The following is a 21,117-nucleotide window of genomic DNA, read 5'->3' as shown; positions in this document are numbered from 1 at the left end:
CCTAGCTAAAACAGTGTTAGCTAGGGATTTTGGTGAGTTAGCTAGGAATTTGGTCTCTAGCTAATTGCCTGTTCTCTTGTAGTGCATGAGTTAGGTGTCAGAAAGTCTACTATCTTTTTTTTTTTTTTCATTACTCAAGCACTCACAGGAAAGTATTACTCAAGCTCAAGCCTAAATATGTTAGTATCAAACAAGTCACAAGGTCTTTCTTCTCTCTCCTTTACTACTCCTAAAAAAAAAAAAAACTAATCCTAAAAAAAAAAAAAATTACCCGGTTCAAAGGCCCCCCCTCGGGAAAGAACCGAGGCCATAAGAAAACCCAAGGGGTGGATGATGAATGCCACTAATGAGGGACTTAAGAAGATACTAAAGAAAATCAAAGAAAATAAAAAATCTTTTTTTTTTGACACTAAGACTCAAAACTAATAATATTAATAATAATAAATCCTAAGGCATATTAAATCATCATCCTCAGCCTTACTAGGGACGTATTTCCCACCCCACACTTAAAATCATGCAATGCCCTCAGTGCATATAGATGAAAAAATTAAAAACTAATAAAGAAAGAAATACTCCCTGGGGCCCTCTAGGGCCTAGCTAGCAACATACTCTCATCATTAAGGGTCTGCACGACCCCACACTTAAGCTCAAACATGCTCCTCAGCTTTCAACTTTGGGTACTTAGACTTCCCTAATCTGCAAAAAACAAAAACAAAACAAAACAAAACAAAAATGACACTATAAAAATAAAAATCTATAATTATTACACATTGGGTTGCCTCCCAATAAGCGCCTTAGTTAACGTCGCGGCACGACGTGAATCAACTTCACCACTTTTCCCTCCACTTCGAGGATATGAATTGCGCCCCTAATTTTGCATCAAATTTTCTGCTCCGCTCCTGGGGCGGCGGTGTGAAAATAAAAGAACCAAGCAATAGGTGTCGCATCTTGCACTTCTTGGCCCTTAAGTGAGGAATGTCATTTTGTCTCTTTGGTGTGGCAAATTTCAGGATGTAAGGCTCTTGTTCCTCATCTATACACATCTTCACTGGCGTGGAGGGCTCGATTTTCATGTCGCCAACCAAACATAATGTAGAAAAAAGTTTAGAGGGAGGACCAACACGCCCCAACTCTAAAACTGCATTATTTCTGACATCCTCACTTTTGTACACTTCCTCCACATAGGCATCATCAACAAAGGTCTGATCGAATGGTTGGAATTCCTCTATTTGCTCCACAAGTTGGCCAGTATCCACAACAATTGGTGGTTGGGCATCAGACACCTCAACCTTTTTATTTATTTGAGCCTACAAGTCATAGATGTCTGAGCCAAATTGGTCTATCTCTTGTCCGAGCCTTGTTCTTTCTTCCATGAAGTATGTCATTTTACTTGTAATTTCATCAAGATAATCGCCCCATACCTCTAATCGGTGAGCTCAAACCAATAGCCAGTATCACTCACAACATCCACTTTGTGAAAATCACTTGAGAGACTAGCACAACACTTAGGACACTCTTTCCACCGACCACCCTGGTTACAAAAGTTCCAGGTCATAGAATTTAGAAAGGGTCACACATCACATCCCGTATGCGCCAAATGTTAAAACAATTTTCCCATAAGTGGGGTCCTCCACAAAGTGCACAAAAATCATTAAAACATGAATACTGACATTCGATAAATTTTTGTTCAAAGATGCCATGTCAAGAAGAATACCAGAATATTAAACAAAAAAATAAAAACTTGAATAGACAAAAAGAAAAAGCCTAATCTGGATACACAGTTAATTTCTAAGTCCCCGGCAATAGTGCTAAACACTTGTTGCTCCCAAACGCACGCGAAAGTATACGCAGTCGTACAAGAAATATAGGATTTTTAAGTCCGAGGATATCGATCCCACGAGACTTATAATTAACTATTTATCAAATTAAACTAATACTAATTATCTAAACAAGAAATAAAATCCAAATTATATTTGTAAACTAATTAAAAATAAAAGAAAGCAAATAATGAACTTCAACCAAGAAAGAGCGGATTTTTATCGGAGAAGAGATAGATCTGTATGACCACTAACAATCCGATCAGGTCTTCAAATCGTTCTACCTATGGGTTACTAGTTGACGGGTTAATTATAACTTTATGATATTCTCTCGAACTACTCATAAGCCTGTAGATGCTACTATAACGCCTATATCTCTATGGTCGTCAGAGGTAACAAGAACGCATTTATTTCTTCGTATTCAACTAAGTAGGGCTAAAGGGTATATCTCTATCCTCAGTAGCGGAACGATTAAATCGAATAAACTCTATTTATTCTTATTACATACGTGAATTCCCTTTCTCAAGTTCAATTCCCGCACTACAGATAGTGTTCAATTAGTGATCAAGTAATCAAACAATTAAGATCAAGAATAAATAAATAACCCAAAGATGGAAAATCAATAGATAGAAACGATAATCAAACGTCAACTTTCATGTTTGTGTCAAAACCCTAGAACTAAAGAGTTTAGCTCCACATAGACATGGAGGAAAAACAACAAATCATCCGAATAAAAATATCAAAATAAGTGTTACGAGAGAAGAAGATAAAACCTGTAACTATGGCCTCCACTGTGACTCTCCAAGCTCTCTCTAGGTCCAAAGTTATGAACTAAGGGTTTCAAGCTATCCAAAGTTATCCCAAAGTTATGTAAAAACCCTGTAGAATATGTATTTATAGGGTACCAAAAGGCTTGGGCTTTTTAAAAACCAAATCCAACTCGGACTGGGAAAAATTAACGGGCTCGCGTCACACCCGCATCGCGGGTGAAACGCGGAACCAACAGAGAATCCGAGAACAGTTCTGCATGCGTAGTCACGTTTTTCCTTCTGTTTCTCAACTCCAATTTCACTCTTCTTTGCTTGTTCTTTTGTTTTGTAGTCTCTTGGGGGGGGACAACTTCAAAGGAGTGTCCTCTCCTTGTCTCCCCCTCTTTTTCTCCTTTCTTTTTCTTCTCTTTTTTGTTCAATTTTGATCCATTAATTTCTTCAACTTCACACCGCTTTATTCCTATATAGTAAAATTATAATATTAAGCACCAATTAATAAAATAATACTCAAATTAAAAGTACTAAATTGTGAGGCAACAATGGCTAAATATATGCAATTTTAGGCCGAACATCAAGTACAAAGAACAACGAGTACTCAAAAGCATCGTCGATCGACCCTAACGAGATCGGAGATGAAGCTGGCCTACGATTACTACTTCTACACTTAACCGCTATTGGTACACAATAAAAACAATCACAATAAATCACATTAATCTCAGGTTGTAAGCCTAAGTGAAGCTTCTAATCAACAAGTCCATCAAGTCTCCAAGTAAGAAATGAAGGCAAATCGAGCAATCAACTCGACAAGAAGTCACGACCGATAATCAATAAGATAATATGGTGTGTAGTGAGATGAAATGAAATGCAATGCAATGCAAGGCACTCGTATCCATCTCCCGGTACACACACACGTTTGAATATTAATGAATCATGACCCATAGGGGACTCGCGATGTCCATATACTAACCTGACATTCCTAGATCTCCCAGATATCATCCGGTCCTAGCAATTTTAGGCTTCCAATCACAATACTCGGCCCTTAGGCCCACATTACCCGTCATCTAGCAAATCTGGCATAACTACCATCATCACTCCGTCTGGAATCATTTCTCATCGGACCTTTCACAAGTATCCTCAAAATGCACGTGATATACTATGATAAGCACGAATATGACATGCAACACAATAAGCATCAAGCTAAGTAATAAAGACTCAATCTTTAGCTCTTTTCCACATTTAAACGAGTATTTAGGAGTGATGAGAACACATAATCACAATGAGACAGGAAATAAGCATAGAAGCAGTAAATAAGGGACCTCATATCGCAATCATAGACAAAATCAATCTATGCTATCGAGCAATGCCCAAAGCATGGCATTCAGATCGGACTGTAAACAGAAATTATGCAAATACCCTTATAATGACACTGATATTCGATACAAGTGCTCGTCACCTTATGAGTATCGGAATCCCCTTTCGTTACCCGTATTGTCCCCTCTTACTAGTCCAATTATTACCAACCATGAGGCTTAAGTTAAAGTTTATAGTCTAAACGTACCCGGGGAAGAAAGTTCGACAATCGCAACTTGTTGCCTTGCCCTTTCGTAGAGCCTACGAACGATCCCAATTTTCAAGCACAAGTTATACGTAAGAATATGAGTCAATCAATACCTATATTACCCTATAAAAGACGGGTCTAGAAAGTCAACCCACAACCTCATTCCAAACCCCGAAGGTCAAAATCATAATTTTATAGGAAAATCGGGTTCAATAAGGTCAAATTATTGTTCTAGGAAGTCATACGAATCCAATGATATCCATAGCATACTTTAAATCTGAACCCAAAAAGTCACCTAAAACAGAATTTCGAGCCTCGAAGGGCAAAACGGGAAATCTAACCCAAAATTAGTTTACCCATGATTTATGGAGTCTATATCTCAAAAATGAATCAAAACTATCCATAAATTCATACTCAATTGAAGAATTTCTTATTTCAAGCCTAAGGTTCAAAACCCCCAATTTTCTACTCCTAAATTCCTAGCATGAAAATCCTTACTAATCTATGAAATAATCATAAAAGGAAGGTTAGAATCTTACCTAATAGATGAACCCTGCAAAATCTACCAAAATCACCTTAAACCGAGCTCCCAAATGTCAAATATGTGAATAAGGAGTCTAATCACGAAATGGGATTTTAAAATCTGCCCAGGTGCTAATCCTTCTCCGCGAACGCAAGGCTACCTGACGAATGCGACCATCGACCCGGCTCATGCCCACCAGAATGCGACCAGCCCATCGCAAATGCAATAAGTCGGTCGACCCCAGCTAGACTCACACCTGGAAAATTTCGCGTTATCAAGACTGTGGACGGCTTAGTATGAGCCTCGGGGAGAGCAGAGTTACACAAGGATTATGAATGAAGATTATGTTATCTGAGCATAAGAACATATATATGACATTTGGAGATTGTATGGGGTAAATCGGTTAACATGATCACTCGATGATAGCCCTCGAAACCATGAGTTAAGGTGGGGCCCACATGTCGGGATTTTGTAAAGGATATTATAAGTGATAAAAGTAGTACATGGAAAGTTGAGCAAGTCTAAGAAGGACCCATAAGCCAAATATGGACATAAGCCCTCCAAATGACGATTTAAGGAAACGTTTTCGGATGAGTTGACACGGAGGGGAAAAAACGGGCATTATAAGTTTGGAATATGGAAAAATACCAAGAATAAAAGTTGTATATAATTGAAATATCTTTCTAACCATAGGTCGTGGGCCCTCACAAGATGTCGGAATCAAGAGTTATGGCCATTTTAAGAGCAAGACCCCAAGCTGCCAAAGGGTTCCGCGGTCCCACATGAACAAGTCGGTGAACCGACCTAGAAGGCTATAAATACCCCATCAGCCCCTTTTTTTCAGCAAATTAACATTCCAAAAAGTCCTAGAAGCCTCTCAAAACATCTCCCAAATATTATGGTCCGATAAATCAAGAATTTGACAAGATTACGCCAAACTAGTCCGTGAAAGGTAATTGTTCTTGCTTCTACTTAAGTTTGGCGTTGGAGAAGGTTGATGTGGCTGAGTTTTTTCAAGTATAAGGTATGTTATTTATCCCATCTTTTATATTGAGTTTATTTGAAGGTCTAGCAAGCCTTAAAAATGAAACTAGTTATGGAGAAAATGTCATAGAGCGTTGTGTTGTAGTTGTTGTGTTCATGGGCGGTTTGAACATGTTGTGAAAGCCGTGTGGATGGACTGATTTATGCGTATAAAAATGGTATCTAACATTGTTGGTGTGTTGATGAGATTATACTCCTTGATTGGGATGGAAGAAAGTGTATGTTGTTGTTGTATGTTGAAAAACATCGTGTGGGATGTTTATGGAATAATTTGATATGGGAAATGATGTTATTAATGTTGGTATTATTATTGTGCTTGTTGGTTGTTGAATTGAGAATTCGGGCTAGGCATATATAACGGGAGATGCTGCCCGATTTTCGGCAGTATAGAATAGTATGATTTGAAACTTGGAACAAGTGTGCGATAAAGAAGGCTAATGTTAATGTAAATCCTCTTAAATGTAGACTTGCAAGCTCGGACGAATAAGCGTAGCTAATAAAGTGGAACGGAGTATGTAAAGCTTACCCTTTCTTTCTTTTGGCATGTCTTAGATGTAAGTAAGATATGATATGATACAAGCCTCGGGATAACTCTATTCTTAGGATCCGAGCCTAGCTACGATTCTTATTCACTCCTTGATGTTAGCATTCTTAATATGGTCGAACTATGGTTTTTATGTCTTTTGCATGATTGGATTTCAAAAGTTGCATAAAAAGTTTTGTTCTTAAAAGCATCTGTGTCGAATAAGGTCCATAACTTTCATGAAAGGGCTCGGATCGCTTTGATATGTTCGTAAATGATTTTATAACGTATAAGGCCCGTAACTTTCATAGACGGACTCGGATTGGTTCGATATATGACTATGATCCTTATGGTTCCTTGATATGTTTCCGAGTGGCATCCGAAAGATATTTGATATGACTATTGTCCCGAATTTCAAATGACGATTCGTTTAGATTACTTCATTGAGTCTCTGAAAATGATTTATGTGCATATGGTTTCTCACTACTCGTACCGGCCCTCGGTATAAATTTCAATATGTTCGTCCGGGCCGGGGCATGTATTCGTGCAACTCCCACCGCATTGTTCACCGCGTCCCTCACTAGAGGGCCGGGGCACGTTATATTCACCGCGTCCCTCACTAGAGGGCGGGGCACGTTATATGATATGATGATATGGGAGAGGCGGCCGGATAGCATATGATGATTTCTTCACCGCGTCCTCGCTGTAGGGCGGGCACGTTACACGTTCATGCATATGATGATTTTACTTACCGAGTCCTTCACTAGAGGGCCGGGACATGCTATATGTTTATACAATGATTATATGACATTGACATGTATGGTATATGTTTTCAAAGACAAGTATTATGATTTTCCATACGTTTTTACTTCGGTATGATCCCGCTTCCGTATTTCATGCTTTACATGCTCGGTACATATTTCGCACCGACCCCTTTCTTCGGGGGCGTTTCATGCCAGCGTATACAGATGATTAGAGGGACATTGCTAGAAGAGGTTCCAGTGGATTGGCGAGCCCTATTTCCTTCCGTAGTGCCGCGAGTCGCAGTATTTATGTTATGGTATCTTGGTTTATGTTAGAGACTTTGCAGACAGAGTCATGTGTATAATATGTCAGTCTTGTAAGCGGCTTTGTAAGCCGTTGTATCTTTATGCATTACGTTACAGATTTCATGAGTTTACAGATTTTACTTGATTTGAGAAAGAAGAAAAGTATGTTGTTCTTTGAAAAACGTTCATTATGCATTCATGTCATGATTAAGGGCCCAGTATGATTATGAGTATCATGAGAGTTAGAGGGTTCGCTTGGCCCTAAGTAAGGGTCGGGTGCCCATCATGCCCTATCGGAAATTAGGGTATGACAAATTGGTATCGCAGCGGCCGTCTGGGGGTTGTCTGAAGTCGTGTCCGGTAGAGTCCTCGTTTATGGTGTGAAGCAGCCACATTTATAAACAGGAGGCTACGAGGCATCTAGGGTGGTTACTCTTCTTTCACCTCTTAGATCGTGCCATAGAGCCAAGTCATAGGAAATGAGATTTCTTATACTAACCTTCGATTTCAGCAGAAGAACGACATCGGTCGAAGAAGGTGACCGACAATATTGGAAGTTACAAAGCACGCAAGTAAGCAAAGGTATGAAAGATATATGTCGAATACGGTATTGACGTACGATTGAAATGTAAAGTTGAAAACTGAAAAAGGGAAAGTAAAGAGGGAAGTGTAACAGGTGCAGTTTGAGTTGGACGTACGAGGTAAGTTAACCATTTTCATACTATTGTTGATATTGGGAGCCCTGTGTGGCCGTGAGATGATATGATATATATATACATGTGTTGGCCCTGTGAGGCATTGTTGGTATTTCCTGCGTGCAGGTTTTGGAATAGTAAGGAATACAGGGGAAACTCTGCCAAAATTTTTCTAGAAATAATACGAGAATGAGATGTAAGTTTGGAATATGTTTGGGAAAGGTCGTGTCAATATTAACGATGAGATTTTATTGAAGGCATGTAAGTATGGCTTGCTTCGGGGAATAAGTTAACCCGGAATGGGTGATGATAGTAAATAGGAGGTCGATGGGGATATGGTAAAAAGGAATTTGGAACGGACTTGTGATACTAAGAGATGATTTAGAAAGAACTGGTAGGCTCGGATAGAGTGATATATTAAGGCATCGATTGAATTGATAAGTAGGAGAAAAATATGATGGGATTATAGTTAAAGGAAGTAATGATACGATTAAGACAAGAGTATGAAGGAAAAAGAATTGTGACGGATAGGAATGTATTGGTAAGACAGCTGACGAGACGTGTTGTGAGGATGTTTTGGAATATGTTAAGATCTCAATTTACCCTAGATTATGTGATGAAGGTCATGCGGTGAGGTGGACGCGATCGTACCAGCATTAACGCACCGAACTTTATTAGGGTTTCAAGGTTAAGCGTGCTAGGATGAGAGAAATTTTGGGATGGGTGACCCCCTGGGAAATGTTCTGAAAGTCTTATGAATTCAGACATAAGAAGTAAATGAGAAGCTAGAGTAGCCTAAGGAAGCTAGGATATACGGAGTGGGCAGAAATCTTGAGAGGCCGCGTAGGACGGGGCGGATTAGGTCGGTGAAGAGAAGGAGTCAACGGAAAGAGGAACTAAGGAGAAAGCGAGACAACAGTGTAGTAATAGATTATGACGTGTATAGCTGAGGACACGGGTACTATAAGTGACGGGACTGTGGAAGGCCAAGTTATAGAAAGATAAGGAACAAGGTAGAATGAATGTCAGAAAATGACCGGTATGCTACGGACAAACGTGGACGAACAGAATACGTTTTAAAGAAATGAGAGAAGGATTATGCGGGGAGCGATGTGTTACCGACGACACGGAGGTAGCATAAGATTCCTCGTGTACGGGGGAATAAAAGATAGGCATAAATGGAAGAAATGACGGGGGATACCAAAGGAAGCACCCGAGATAGGTTGGGATAAAGATAAAATTCCAAGAGGATTTTGGGTGCTTATCGTCGGAATGAAAGTACTGCCTAATTGAGATTGGAAATAAGGACATGAGGCAAAGTATAAACGGAAAAATGGTATAAGTACACCCCTAAAGGGGGAAGTGGAGAGAAATGCAAGGGTGAGATGGAAAAACAATTGACAACGTAATAGGTTTGATGTGGATGCTTAAACTACAAACGAGACCCCTTCATCGAAATAAGTTAGTAAGGTCGGAAAACCAGCAATAAATGGATAAAAGTCAAGATGGCATTTGAGACAGTGCGAGAGGTTGTTGCGGAAACCTTGAATGACAGGACGCTAGAAAATGGACGTGTATGAAGAGAAAGAGTATGACAAGAGGATGGTGGATGATAACTTAGATATACGAACGAAATAAAAAGAGTCCACCGGATGCCCGAGAAGAAGGTTTATGGACCACTAGGTAATCTAAGAAGGAAGGCACATGCTATGGAATCATATGAATCATCGCTAAGCCATACCCAACTACCATTACAAAAGATGCACCGGAAAGCTAACAAGGAAGAGGGAATCGACGAGATGACCGCTAGTACAAGAAAAGGAATGCGAGACGATGGGTAGCTATGGCATGATAAGTCAAGACTACAATAATGGAGATAAAAATCTGAGTAAGAGCGAGATACTAGTTAAATTCCGGTCGAGTACATGAAGGCAAAGAAATGGAAAGAGTGGATTGTAGGCAATAAAGGAGTAAAGTGGGAACGAGATGAGACTGACTTATATTTTAAGGTAGGATTAAGCAACTGATAATCGAACCCTAAAGGGGAAATAACTGTTCCTAAGGAGAAAAGGATATTACACCCCGTAATTCCCGTACATTGGGATCCGTTGGAGTTATTGTCAATAAGATGCAAGATCGTAGGTACTTGTGTTACGATTATAAAAGTCCAAGTTCGCGTCGCGGGTCATAAGAGGATTGGGAGGACCAGTGAACTAAGGGATAAAGCTTCCGAGGCTTTGAAGGAAAGTGGGGCAAGGTTTAGTACGGGAAATTTTGGTTTAACGATTGATAGCGACTCGAACAGTCACGAAAAACATGTACAGTAATCTAAATTCCTAGAGTGGTTATCGATTGATAAATAAGCGTATGTGGTAGCTATAAAGGACCCCCCCCCGAAGTGCCTATAAGACCCCGTAAGACTAGTTTAACATTCGAGGACGAATGTTTTAAAAGGGGGAAGGATGTTACGCATTGGAAAATTTCGCGTTATCAAGACTGTGGACGGCTTAGTATGAGGTCAGGGGAGAGCAGAGTTACAAAAGGATTATGAATGAAGATTATGTTATCTAAGCATAAGAACATATACATGACATTTGGAGATTGTATGGGGTAAATCGGTTAACATGATCACTCGATGATAGCCCTCGAAACCATGAGTTAAGGTGGGGCCCACATGTCGGGATTTTGTAAAGGATATATTATAAGTGATACAAGTAGTACATGTAAAGTTGAGCAAGTCCTAACAAGGACCCATAAGCCAAATATGGACATAAGCCCTCCAAAAGGACGATTTAAGGAAACGTTTTGGATGAGTTGACTTGGAGGGCAAAACGGTATTATAAGTTTGGAATATGGAAAAACACCAAGAATAAAAGTTGTATATAATTGAAATATATTTCTAACCATAGGTCTTGGGCCCTCACACGATGTCGAAATCAAGAGTTATGGCCATTTTAAGAGCAAGACCCCAAGCTGCCAAAGGGTTCCGCGGGCCCCACATGAACAAGTCGGTGGAACCGACCTAGGGGGGATATAAATACCCCATCAGCCCCTTTTTTTCAGCAAATTAACATTCCAAAAAGTCCTAGAAGCCTCTCAAAACATCTCCCAAATATTATGGTCCGATAAATCAAGAATTTGACAAGATTCACGCCAAACTAGTCCGTGAAAGGTAATTGTTCTTGCTTCTACTTAAGTTTGGCGTTGGAGAAGGTTGATGTGGCTGATTTTTTTTCAAGTATAAGGTATGTTATTTATCCCATCTTTTATATTGAGTTTATTTGAAGGTCTAGCAAGCCTTAAAAATGAAACTAGTTATGGAGAAAAGGTCATAGAGCGTTGTGTTGTAGTTGTTGTGTTCATGGGCGGTTTGAACATGTTGTGGCCATGTGGATGGACTGATTTATGCGTATAAAAATGGTATCTAACATTGTTGGTGTGTTGATGAGATTATACTCCTTGATTGGGATGGAAGAAAGTGTATGTTGTTGTTGTATGTTGAAAAACATCGTGTGGGATGTTTATGGAATAATTTGATATGGGAAATGATGTTATTAATGTTGGTATTATTATTGTGCTTGTTGGTTGTTGAATTGAGAATTCGGGCTAGGCATATAAACAGGGGAGATGCTGCCCGATTTTCGGCAGAGTATAGAATAGTATGATTTGAAACTTGGAACAAGTGTGCGATAAAGAGGCTAATGTTAATGTAAATCCTCTTAAATGTAGACTTGCAAGCTCGGACGAATAAGCGTAGCTAATAAGAGGTGGAACAGGTATGTAAAGCTTACCCTTTCTTTCTTTTGGCATGTCTTAGATGTAAGTAAGATATGATATGATACGAGCCTCGGGATAACTCTATTCTTAGGATCCGAGCCTAGCTACGATTCTTATTCACTCCTTGATGTTAGCATTCTTAATATGGTCGAACTATGGTTTTTATGTCTTTTGCATGATTGGATTTCAAAAGTTGCATAAAAAGTTTTGTTCTTAAAAACATCTCGTGTTTAAATAAGGTCCATAACTTTCATGAAAGGGCTCGGATCGCTTTTGATATGTTCGTAAATGATTTTATAACGTATAAGGCCCGTACCTTTCATAGACGGACTCGGATTGGTTCGATATATGACTATGATCCTTATGGTTCTTTGATATGTTTCCGAGTGGCGTCCGAAAGATATTTGATATGACTATTGTCCCGAATTTCAAATGACGATTCGTTTAGATTACCATTGGTCTAGCCCGAAAATGATTTATGTGCATATGGTTTCTCACTACTCGTCGTGCCACCCCTCAATATGTTCTTTCACCGCGTCCCGGCAGTGGCAGCGTATTCGTGCAACTCCACTGCATTGTTCACCGCGTCCCTCACTAGAGGGCCGGGGCACGTTATATTCACCGCGTCCCTCACTAGAGGGCCGGGGCACGTTATATGATATGATGATATGGGAGAGGCGGCCAGGATGGCATATGATGATTTCCTTCACCGCGTCCCTCGCTAGAGGGCCGGGGCACGTTACACGTTCATGCATATGATGATTTTACTTACCGAGTCCTTCACTAGAGGGTCGGGACACGCTATATGTTTATACAATGATTATATGACATTGACAAGCATGGTATATGTTTTCAAAGACAAGTCTTATGATTTTCCATACGTTTTACTTGCATTTGATCCCGCTTCGTATTTCATGCTTTACATGCTCAGTACATATTTCGTACTGACCCCCTTTCTTCGGGGCTGCGTTTCATGCCACGCGGTATACGGATAGTGGAGACATTGCTAGAAGAGGTTCCACTGGATTGGCGAGCTCCATTTCCTTCCCGCAGTGGCTGCCGAGTCGAGTATTTATGTTATGGTATCTTGGTTTATGTTAGAGACTTTGCGTACAGAGTCATGTATAATATGTCGGTCTTGTAAGCGGCTACCGTAAGTCGTCGGTATCTTTATGCATTACGTTACGATTTCACGCAGTTCAGATTTTTACTTGATTTGAGAAAGACGAAAAGTATGTTGTTCTTTGAAAAACGTTCATTATGCATTCATGTCATGATTAAGGGCCCAGTATGATTATGAGTATCACGAGAGTTAGCGGGTTCGCTCGGTCCTAAGTAAGGGTCGGGTGCCCATCATGCCCTATCAAAAATTAGGGTGTGACAAGACCCCCTTTTTTCTTCGCGAACGCGTCGCTCCTAGCCCACAACTCTCGCGAACGCAAAGAAGGAAACCAGAATCACTGAAATCAGATTTTCTGGTTTTTCACTATTCCACCCTAAAATCCCAAGACTCATCTGGAACATCCCGCATACAAACCAAATATGCATCTTAACTATAAAACACACTACGAACTCACTCACGCACTCGAAATTTCCCAAAGAGGTCATCTTGACCCGGTCAACACCAAACGCCTTAAAATTAGTTTTCCAACCAAATGTCCAAAATACCCCCGTATCCCTCTGGAATTGAACCGACTACTCAACCAATTCATAATTGACATTCCGGGCTTGTTGGAGCCAACGAACTTACCAAAAAGACACATTTACCCCCGATGTTGACTTTGGTCAACCAAACACTTATGAATTCTTAAAAATTCCGTTCTCTCACTCAAATCATATCTGAATGCCTTCGGAATCGCGCCACTCTTCCCCACAAGTGAAATATACTTTAATGAAGCTAGGGAAAGAGTCAACAGGGGCGAAATATTCAAAATAGTCAAAACAACCTAACAGGTCGTTATAACCTTTTATAGGTTTCAAAACACTTCCTGCACTTTCCATCTTGGTTTCATTTTATCCTCATCTTACGGGTCAAACCTTAGCCTGAAGGTACAAGGTGTTACAATTATAATATTTATCACGTCTATACTTAATTTATTATTGACGCAAGTGAAAAGTCTAACCAAATATGCACATTGATCTGAACATGGATAACTGATCCTAAAATATAATTAACAATGATAAAATTCCACTAAACAACAAAAACTAACAGTTCCAAATTATTCTCAACCAAGACAACTAAGCAAACCCATCCCGATTCTTAGCAGTTGCCTCATCTCGAATCTAAACGGGATCAGCAGCCACATGAGCATCGCCATCATCGATATTTAGAGAGGCAGGAGTTTCGTTACCTTATAGCTTGATGGATTTTTTAAGCTCAACCAGTGAGTCCTTGATTTCTCTCAGTCTATCTAGAATTTCATTCGTTCCCAAATTTCTCCCTCTACCCATCGTGTTTCTATAAAATTCACCTCTAGGATGGGCTCCAAGATCTCCAAAAGCCATGCCGCCTTTCTCTGCTACTCTGGCGAGACATTATGCGCGAGCCTCTCCTAGCCTATTCATCTCTGTAGCATTTGCAATCTCATTTCTCCTTAATGTATTGATTTCCTCATCCACCTCCTCCTCGTCATTAGACACAAGATTTATTATGTGGTCCTCCCTCTCACCAATAGTTGGGTAAAAAAAAAAACGCACCCTCTAAATTTAACAAAAGCCATGCCACCAAGATTAGTTCACATAATAAGGGTGCATGAAGCATCGTAGTTTATAATGTACCAATGTGGAGATTATGATATAATTCACTTCATATGGTTACATCTTCCCAAGATATTTCCTGTTTTGAATGGATCAAGTTCATTTTGGCAGGAACTGGGCCATCTCAGCATCCTTGGAGTTGGAAGTGGAACATCCCATGATTTGGCACAATTATGTCTAATAAAGGGTAATGCTTCATATGCGCATGCCTATTATGAATGCAACACATAATACAATCAATTGAACACTTATGATCTATAATAAAATGTTATTGACATGCAATGCTTATGATCAATGCCCTGGGAAATTCGAAAAGACAGTAACATGGTCTTTTTGTTAGAATTGCTTAAACAATTTGAACATGTCCACTCTGTTCATCAAAAAGATAGAGGGAGAAGGGTGTTGCGGATCAAGCGAACAACCATCATCTCCTGAAATTACGGTCTCAAACTCAAATGGCTCCACCGGTCCTACTCATACTTGAAACCTAATTTCTACCACAAAGAGTGCATTAAGTGTAGGATGAGTACAACCACTAGTACTCTGTAGGTGTCATAGGCCGACAATGAAGGAATCATGCATAAAGCATATAAAGACTGAAACAAACACCAAATGGACCAATAAAAACTAAAATTCCTTAGTCGTAACCATTAAATCATGCTTCATATAATTCAACAAGTAATCATGTAAATCACATAGAAAATGTAGTAGATTAAATGAATGAATGCACTGGCCAATCTCAATCCCAAAGACACACATGCTATAGGCCATGCCTTATAGTCATGACTCATGAGGGACTCGAGAGGTCTATATACCTGTCACTATACCGCCCGGGGTCATTTCCCTTCGGACTGTAACCACTCACTGTCCCGCCCGACTTTAATGCTGAACTGTGAGAACCTCACTATACACCCGACTTTACCACCGAAATGTGAGAACACCACTCTTACCTTTATCCTAGCCCCTTAGAACATCTCATATCTTCCTTTGACAACTTATTCAACAAACATATAAGTATGAATGAATACAAAGATGCATAATGTCATATGCTAGTGATATGATGAATATATGGAAGGAATATGCATATATCATACCATTACGTAATATCAAGTCAATTTCAAGAGTGGTTCTCCTTTCATAAATTAGACAAGATGTAGAGTGACGAAGCTAAAATGAATCAAGAATCTCAAGTATTAATCAGACATGACTATCATAGCCCACATAAGCAACAACCATAGCAAGCCGGTGGATTTATCACCACAACCAATGCTTGTAGGCTCAACATGCATTCCCCGTCACAATACAATATTTTGCATTAATTACTCGAACAAATACACTGGTACCCACCCAAGTGCTCATCACAATCACTAAGGTGAGACCCTTTTCATGCCCACGCATTCCTTCGCATTTATAAACTATATGTGTCCTCCAATCGGAGTCTAAAGAGTAAAATGTAACCTACCTCGAAGAAGAGCAGGAGCCATGAACAATTAAATCTGAGTATTCCCCTTCCGGAGTGCCTTCGAACGATCCAAATCTGTCAAATATGAATTCTACATTAACACGCAAGTCCATAGTCACCAATACTGCTATCTTGATAATTCAGGTCCAAAAAGTCACCAAAAAAGCCAATCTTGAGCCTCAAATGTCAAAATCATAATTTCATTGCGAAATCGGGTTCAATATAATCAAAATAGTATTCTACGAGGTTAAACAAATCAAATGATACCCATATTGCTATACTTTAATTAGGAACCCAAAAAGCTAATCCCGAGCCCCCAAGGGAAAAACTGGTATTTTATTGAAAAAATGATTTATCAATAGCTTAATTAGACTAAATCCAAAGAAACCCATTAAAAAGGCCATCACCTTGGTCCTCAAATCTATGATTTACCACTTTTCAACTTTTGGGATCAAAATCCCAATATTTCCCAACCAAAATCAAGAGTAAAGTGCAAATAAGCCTCAGGGTTCATGGGCGAATACAAAAATAGAGGTTAGGAACTTACCCCTTCTTCGAGCCGAATCCATCAACACCGAAATCGCCCAAATCCGATCTCGTTTGTCCATCCAAATCCCCAAAATACTCTAATTTGGGTTTATGGTAAATTCCCAAAAATTAGTCTACTAAACCCAAGATTTAGTGGATAAAATCTCTTCAAATTCAAATATAATAATCGTAAGATAGTAGAGAATCATTACCTTGAAGCCCATAAAGAAATTTCACTCCAAAATCCAAGTCGAAAGAGCTCAATTTGGCCTAAACTGGTGGGAAAAATGGAGAAATTCGAAATGGATATATAAAGGGGTGAGTCCACTCAGCTTACGGTGCGCCGCGAAGTAGCAAATGGCCACCAGACACCACTAACATACCACATCACTATTTTGGCTCTAAAACCTCATAACGACCTCAGAATTCGACGATTCAAGTTGCTACGACTCAAAATTATCAATACGCATGTATCCTAACAATCAAAACTCAATTCCAACATCAAATGAATATAATGGTACATCAAAACATCGGAGGCGTTCGATCTACGCCAGTGATTCAAACACTAAAACTTGACCAAACGAAGTCCAAATCCAATTCTGAAAGTTCCTACAAGTCACAAATGATCATACGAAGCTAACATAATCAAAAAATTTCCAATCCAAGTCTTATTTATTCCCGTGACCATATTTTAACCATAAATGAAAATATTAAATTCTGAAACTGACTTAATTGTCAAAAACCAACCAAACGAACTCTAAAATTAATTCTGTCAATTTCTACAGGTCATAAATAATATTACAAATCCAACAAAATCTTCAACTCACCAATCAGAGCATGTTTCCCCAACACGACAAATTAATCTAAATAATTAAATACCTGATATTCCAAAATAAAACTTTCTCTCAAAGTGAACCAAATGATATCCGTTTGACTTCACATTTTGCAAGCAAGCCCAAGTATTTATTATGGAGCTTTTGAAATAGACGACACTTAAAGCAGAGCATCAATTCTCAAAATGACAAACCGGGTCGTTACAATCAAGTCATCCAATGTCATATCAAAGTATATCTTTCCCTAGAGATATTAGTTAAAGAAATCCAATGAAGCAGTGATAGTTATCCATTTCTTCTCAACTTGTTTAAACTTGTCATGCACTAATAAAATGATGTGAAGAAACCACAACAAGGACACCTTCAGCTTCTCCTCCCTGGAAAATTCCTTGTTATTTAGGCAATTCACGAGCACATCCCGGTTAACTCACTTGTAATCAGTTTAACTTTAATATAGAAATTCTCTCCTTTTTATGGACCTTATTCGACTCAACTTCACTAGGGAAGGCCTCGTACTTCAACCCAGTGACCAATGCAAATTCCCTTAGCCCAAAACAACATGGCATATCCTCAATCAAGAACTACATCTCACGTTTTTTCTTCTAATACATAACTTACCAGTGACCAATGCAAATTCCCTTAGCCCAAAATAACATGGCATATCCTCAATCAAGAACTACATCTCACATTTTGTCTTCTGATACATAATTTAACGTAGAAGAAGCAAATGAATTAATTGAACATTATAAGGGCAGGTCTAAGAAGTGGCAAAAAAATTAGTTCGAAAATGAATTAAAGGTTTACGCCATCGCTATTCATCTTTGAAGACAAACCACGATTTCATAATAGACCTCACTTGATAGTAGAAGGGAAATAAACTCCTTCAAGTAGCCATAGACCAATCCGAGCATTTTCACCTTTTCTACTTCCGTGGACTTAACATTTTCAGGAATGGATAGACGATCACTATTATCCTCCTCATCTTCCGTAGCCTCACCTTCGCCCCATTCCTCTTCTATTGCACCAGAAATGGCCTTGTTGTCTCCTTCCTTTACTCCATCACCGCAATTGTCTCTTTCTTCTTCAGTACCTTCTGGAAATGCATAAATCTGCTCAATTGTATCAATAGACATGGAGTCGGTCTCTTCTACATTTCATCTATTAATAAACTCGTCTGATCGATTTCTTAGGGCTTCAACTTCACCTAGGTCAACAATTTCTATTCTTACCCGTTTTTAGAAGTAGAAGGCTTGTAATCTACTTTCCAAAGTGATCTCGCATGTCGTCTTGTCAACACCATGACATTAAACTTAGGAAAATCAAAGGCATGCAAAACAATATGGAACTCGAAAAAATCAGACTAAGAAAAAATTAGGGCTTCTCCATGAAGAAAAAATTAGGGCTTCTCCATGACTGTAAACCAAGAAAAATCAAAAAATAAGGCATGCAAAACAGCGTTTTAAACTCGAATAAAATAATGATACGAATAAATTAGGGATTTTCCATGATTGTAAATTTAGAAAATCACAAACTAAGATATTAAAAACAATATTTTGAACTCGAATAAAATGATTAGGGCGTGAAAAATTTGGTATTGTTCTTCAGCTGAAAGCTTCAAATCGAGCTCTTGGACGGGAGCATATAGCCTCAATGCTCTTTCAATCTTGACTTTCATATCAATTACAGAAAAAGAGGCGTGGATTTTGGAGTGGGAGAACGAGGAAGATGAAGGAGTGATGGGGAAAAGACTGATGACGAAAGAGAAGGAAAAAAGATCGATGAAGACAGAGAAAGAGAAAGAGAAAGAGGAGGCAGTTTTAAAAGGTTTTAAAGAGAGCCCATAAGTTTTTAAATTACAATAGAATCCCCCCCCACGTGTTTGCTAAGCCCAGATTTAGCATTGTTTTCCACCAAAAATAAAGAGAAAAGAAATAGGGGTTCTGATCTTAAAAAATAACTCAAGTGGCTCTGCCTACTAAATCAATAGCCCTTGTAAATTTTCAACTTATAGAACAAAAAGAATCCAGAGAAAGCTAGAGAAGAAAGTGGGGAAAGTTGGGGTTATGTTGAGAATATAATTAAGTAAATAAAAGTGTGTCCTTGAAGGTAAAGGACCTCGAGATTGAATCTCACCGTCGGCTATTATCAAAAAAATATTACGTCCTTGGCCCATGAAAAAAGAATTAGACCCACAAGCGAGGGGCGGGTTGAGCATATAATTAAGTAAATAAAAGTATTTCTCTCTAACACTAATTAAGCTTTTAGATGAGATAGATCTGTTACACACACTTCAATATGCTAAAAACTCGTGTACGATACTAACCTACTACAGCTATGTATATGTAACGTATATGTTTTTATATGTATAGATCGTTTTTTACAATAGATATGAAGCTAAACTACATTAATCTTGAGCTCTACATACGCTTCCCTGTTCTTATTCTGTTGTCAATGTTGTTGACACATGATAATATTTTCTACAGATACTGGAATAGCATCACCTAGTCCATTTCCTCAACATAAAGCAGGTCACTCAATGATGGCAGATAATTACCCAAGACTTTATTTACAATATATAGTGTCTAATACAGTGGCGTTTATGGCATCTTTTAGCGTCGTATTACTGTTGATAAGTGGCTTGCCTTTAAGGACAAAAGGTTTAATGTGGTTATTGATGTTTATCATGTGGATCGCCATTGTTGCAACCGCGTTCACTTACAATACATTTATCGCAGCCTATTCCCCAAGAAAAAGGCTCTATGAATACGTCCTAGGATTCTTGCTGCTGGCATGGATGGGATTCTTGTCCCTCCTGTTCATTAGCCATACAATCCGCTTGATAGTGAAGGCTGTTAGAAAGCTGATCCGCTTGATAGTGAAGGCTGTTAGAAAGCTGAGACAATCTGCTGCCAAGTGGAGTATGAATGATTCCAGCTAGTGTAATAAGAATGTACTAGCTAGTGCTTAGCAAAACTCTATCTCATGTATCTAGGGATTCATGATCACCATGATTATATTAGTACTCTTATGATCTAGTACTGATTTTAAAATATTGGAGTTTTAGACCTCTTTGTAAAGTAATATAATGGTTAGACGCATTTAGTTTATATATATAAGACCTTTTACACTATTAGTACATAGTGATAGACTATGTAAATATTGTAAATATTCCCTTCCTTATGTAAATATTCCCTTCCTTATGTATTGTAATTAGGTCCTATAATTTAGCCTAGTATCATTATACCTACTTTGTATATAAGGACTTTCATACATCAATCAGACATTGATTGATTTCTACATGGTATCGACTAGGTTTCTCTCCAAAACCCCTAGCCGTCCACCTCTCTCTCTCTCTCTCTTCTACACCCTAAACCTAGCCGTCCCCTTTCCTCCTTCTCTTCTCCTTCAATGGTGACAACAAAATTTCCATTCTCGCTTTAACCGTCACGAATGTCAAATCTTTAATCCCAATCACTCGACATGGAAACCGGCCATTATCACGAATCTTTTGCGACACTATTCAAAGTCCTAGCCCGCGTTCACTCCGTCCTTGAACACATCATACCACCAACTCGACACCGTCGAACTCACAACATGACGCAACAAAGGCAGCCTAACCTTCCGCTCGGGAAACGCTGGATGCGGTGGTCCTTCAATGGATATACGCCCACCGTCTCCCATGATATTCTTACCTCTATTCTCGTGGCGATATGTTCGAGAGGCTGAATCGCGTTGCTCGGCTCGAAGTTAGCACCCACGGGGCGTAGCCATTCCCCAAAAT

The 21,117-nt window shown here is 39.1% G+C and overlaps 1 protein-coding gene across 1 annotated transcript; it reads left to right on the top strand.

The window, feature by feature from the left end:
* Window positions 1-18,964: 18,964 nt before the first annotated feature.
* Window positions 18,965-20,466, top strand: LOC132042269 (uncharacterized). The gene is made up of 2 exons (XM_059432863.1): window positions 18,965-19,160; window positions 19,820-20,466. The coding sequence occupies exons 1-2, from the start codon at window positions 19,073-19,075 to the stop codon at window positions 20,272-20,274; spliced, it is 543 nt and encodes a 180-aa protein (XP_059288846.1). The 5' UTR covers window positions 18,965-19,072; the 3' UTR covers window positions 20,275-20,466.
* The last annotated feature ends 651 nt before the right edge of the window (window positions 20,467-21,117 follow it).

The sequence above is a fragment of the Lycium ferocissimum genome, unplaced genomic scaffold (genome assembly GCF_029784015.1).
Source record: "Lycium ferocissimum isolate CSIRO_LF1 unplaced genomic scaffold, AGI_CSIRO_Lferr_CH_V1 ctg14429, whole genome shotgun sequence".
Taxonomy (NCBI): domain Eukaryota; kingdom Viridiplantae; phylum Streptophyta; class Magnoliopsida; order Solanales; family Solanaceae; genus Lycium; species Lycium ferocissimum.
Note: the sequence above shows the minus strand (reverse complement) of the source record. Positions and strands in the feature narration are given on the sequence as shown.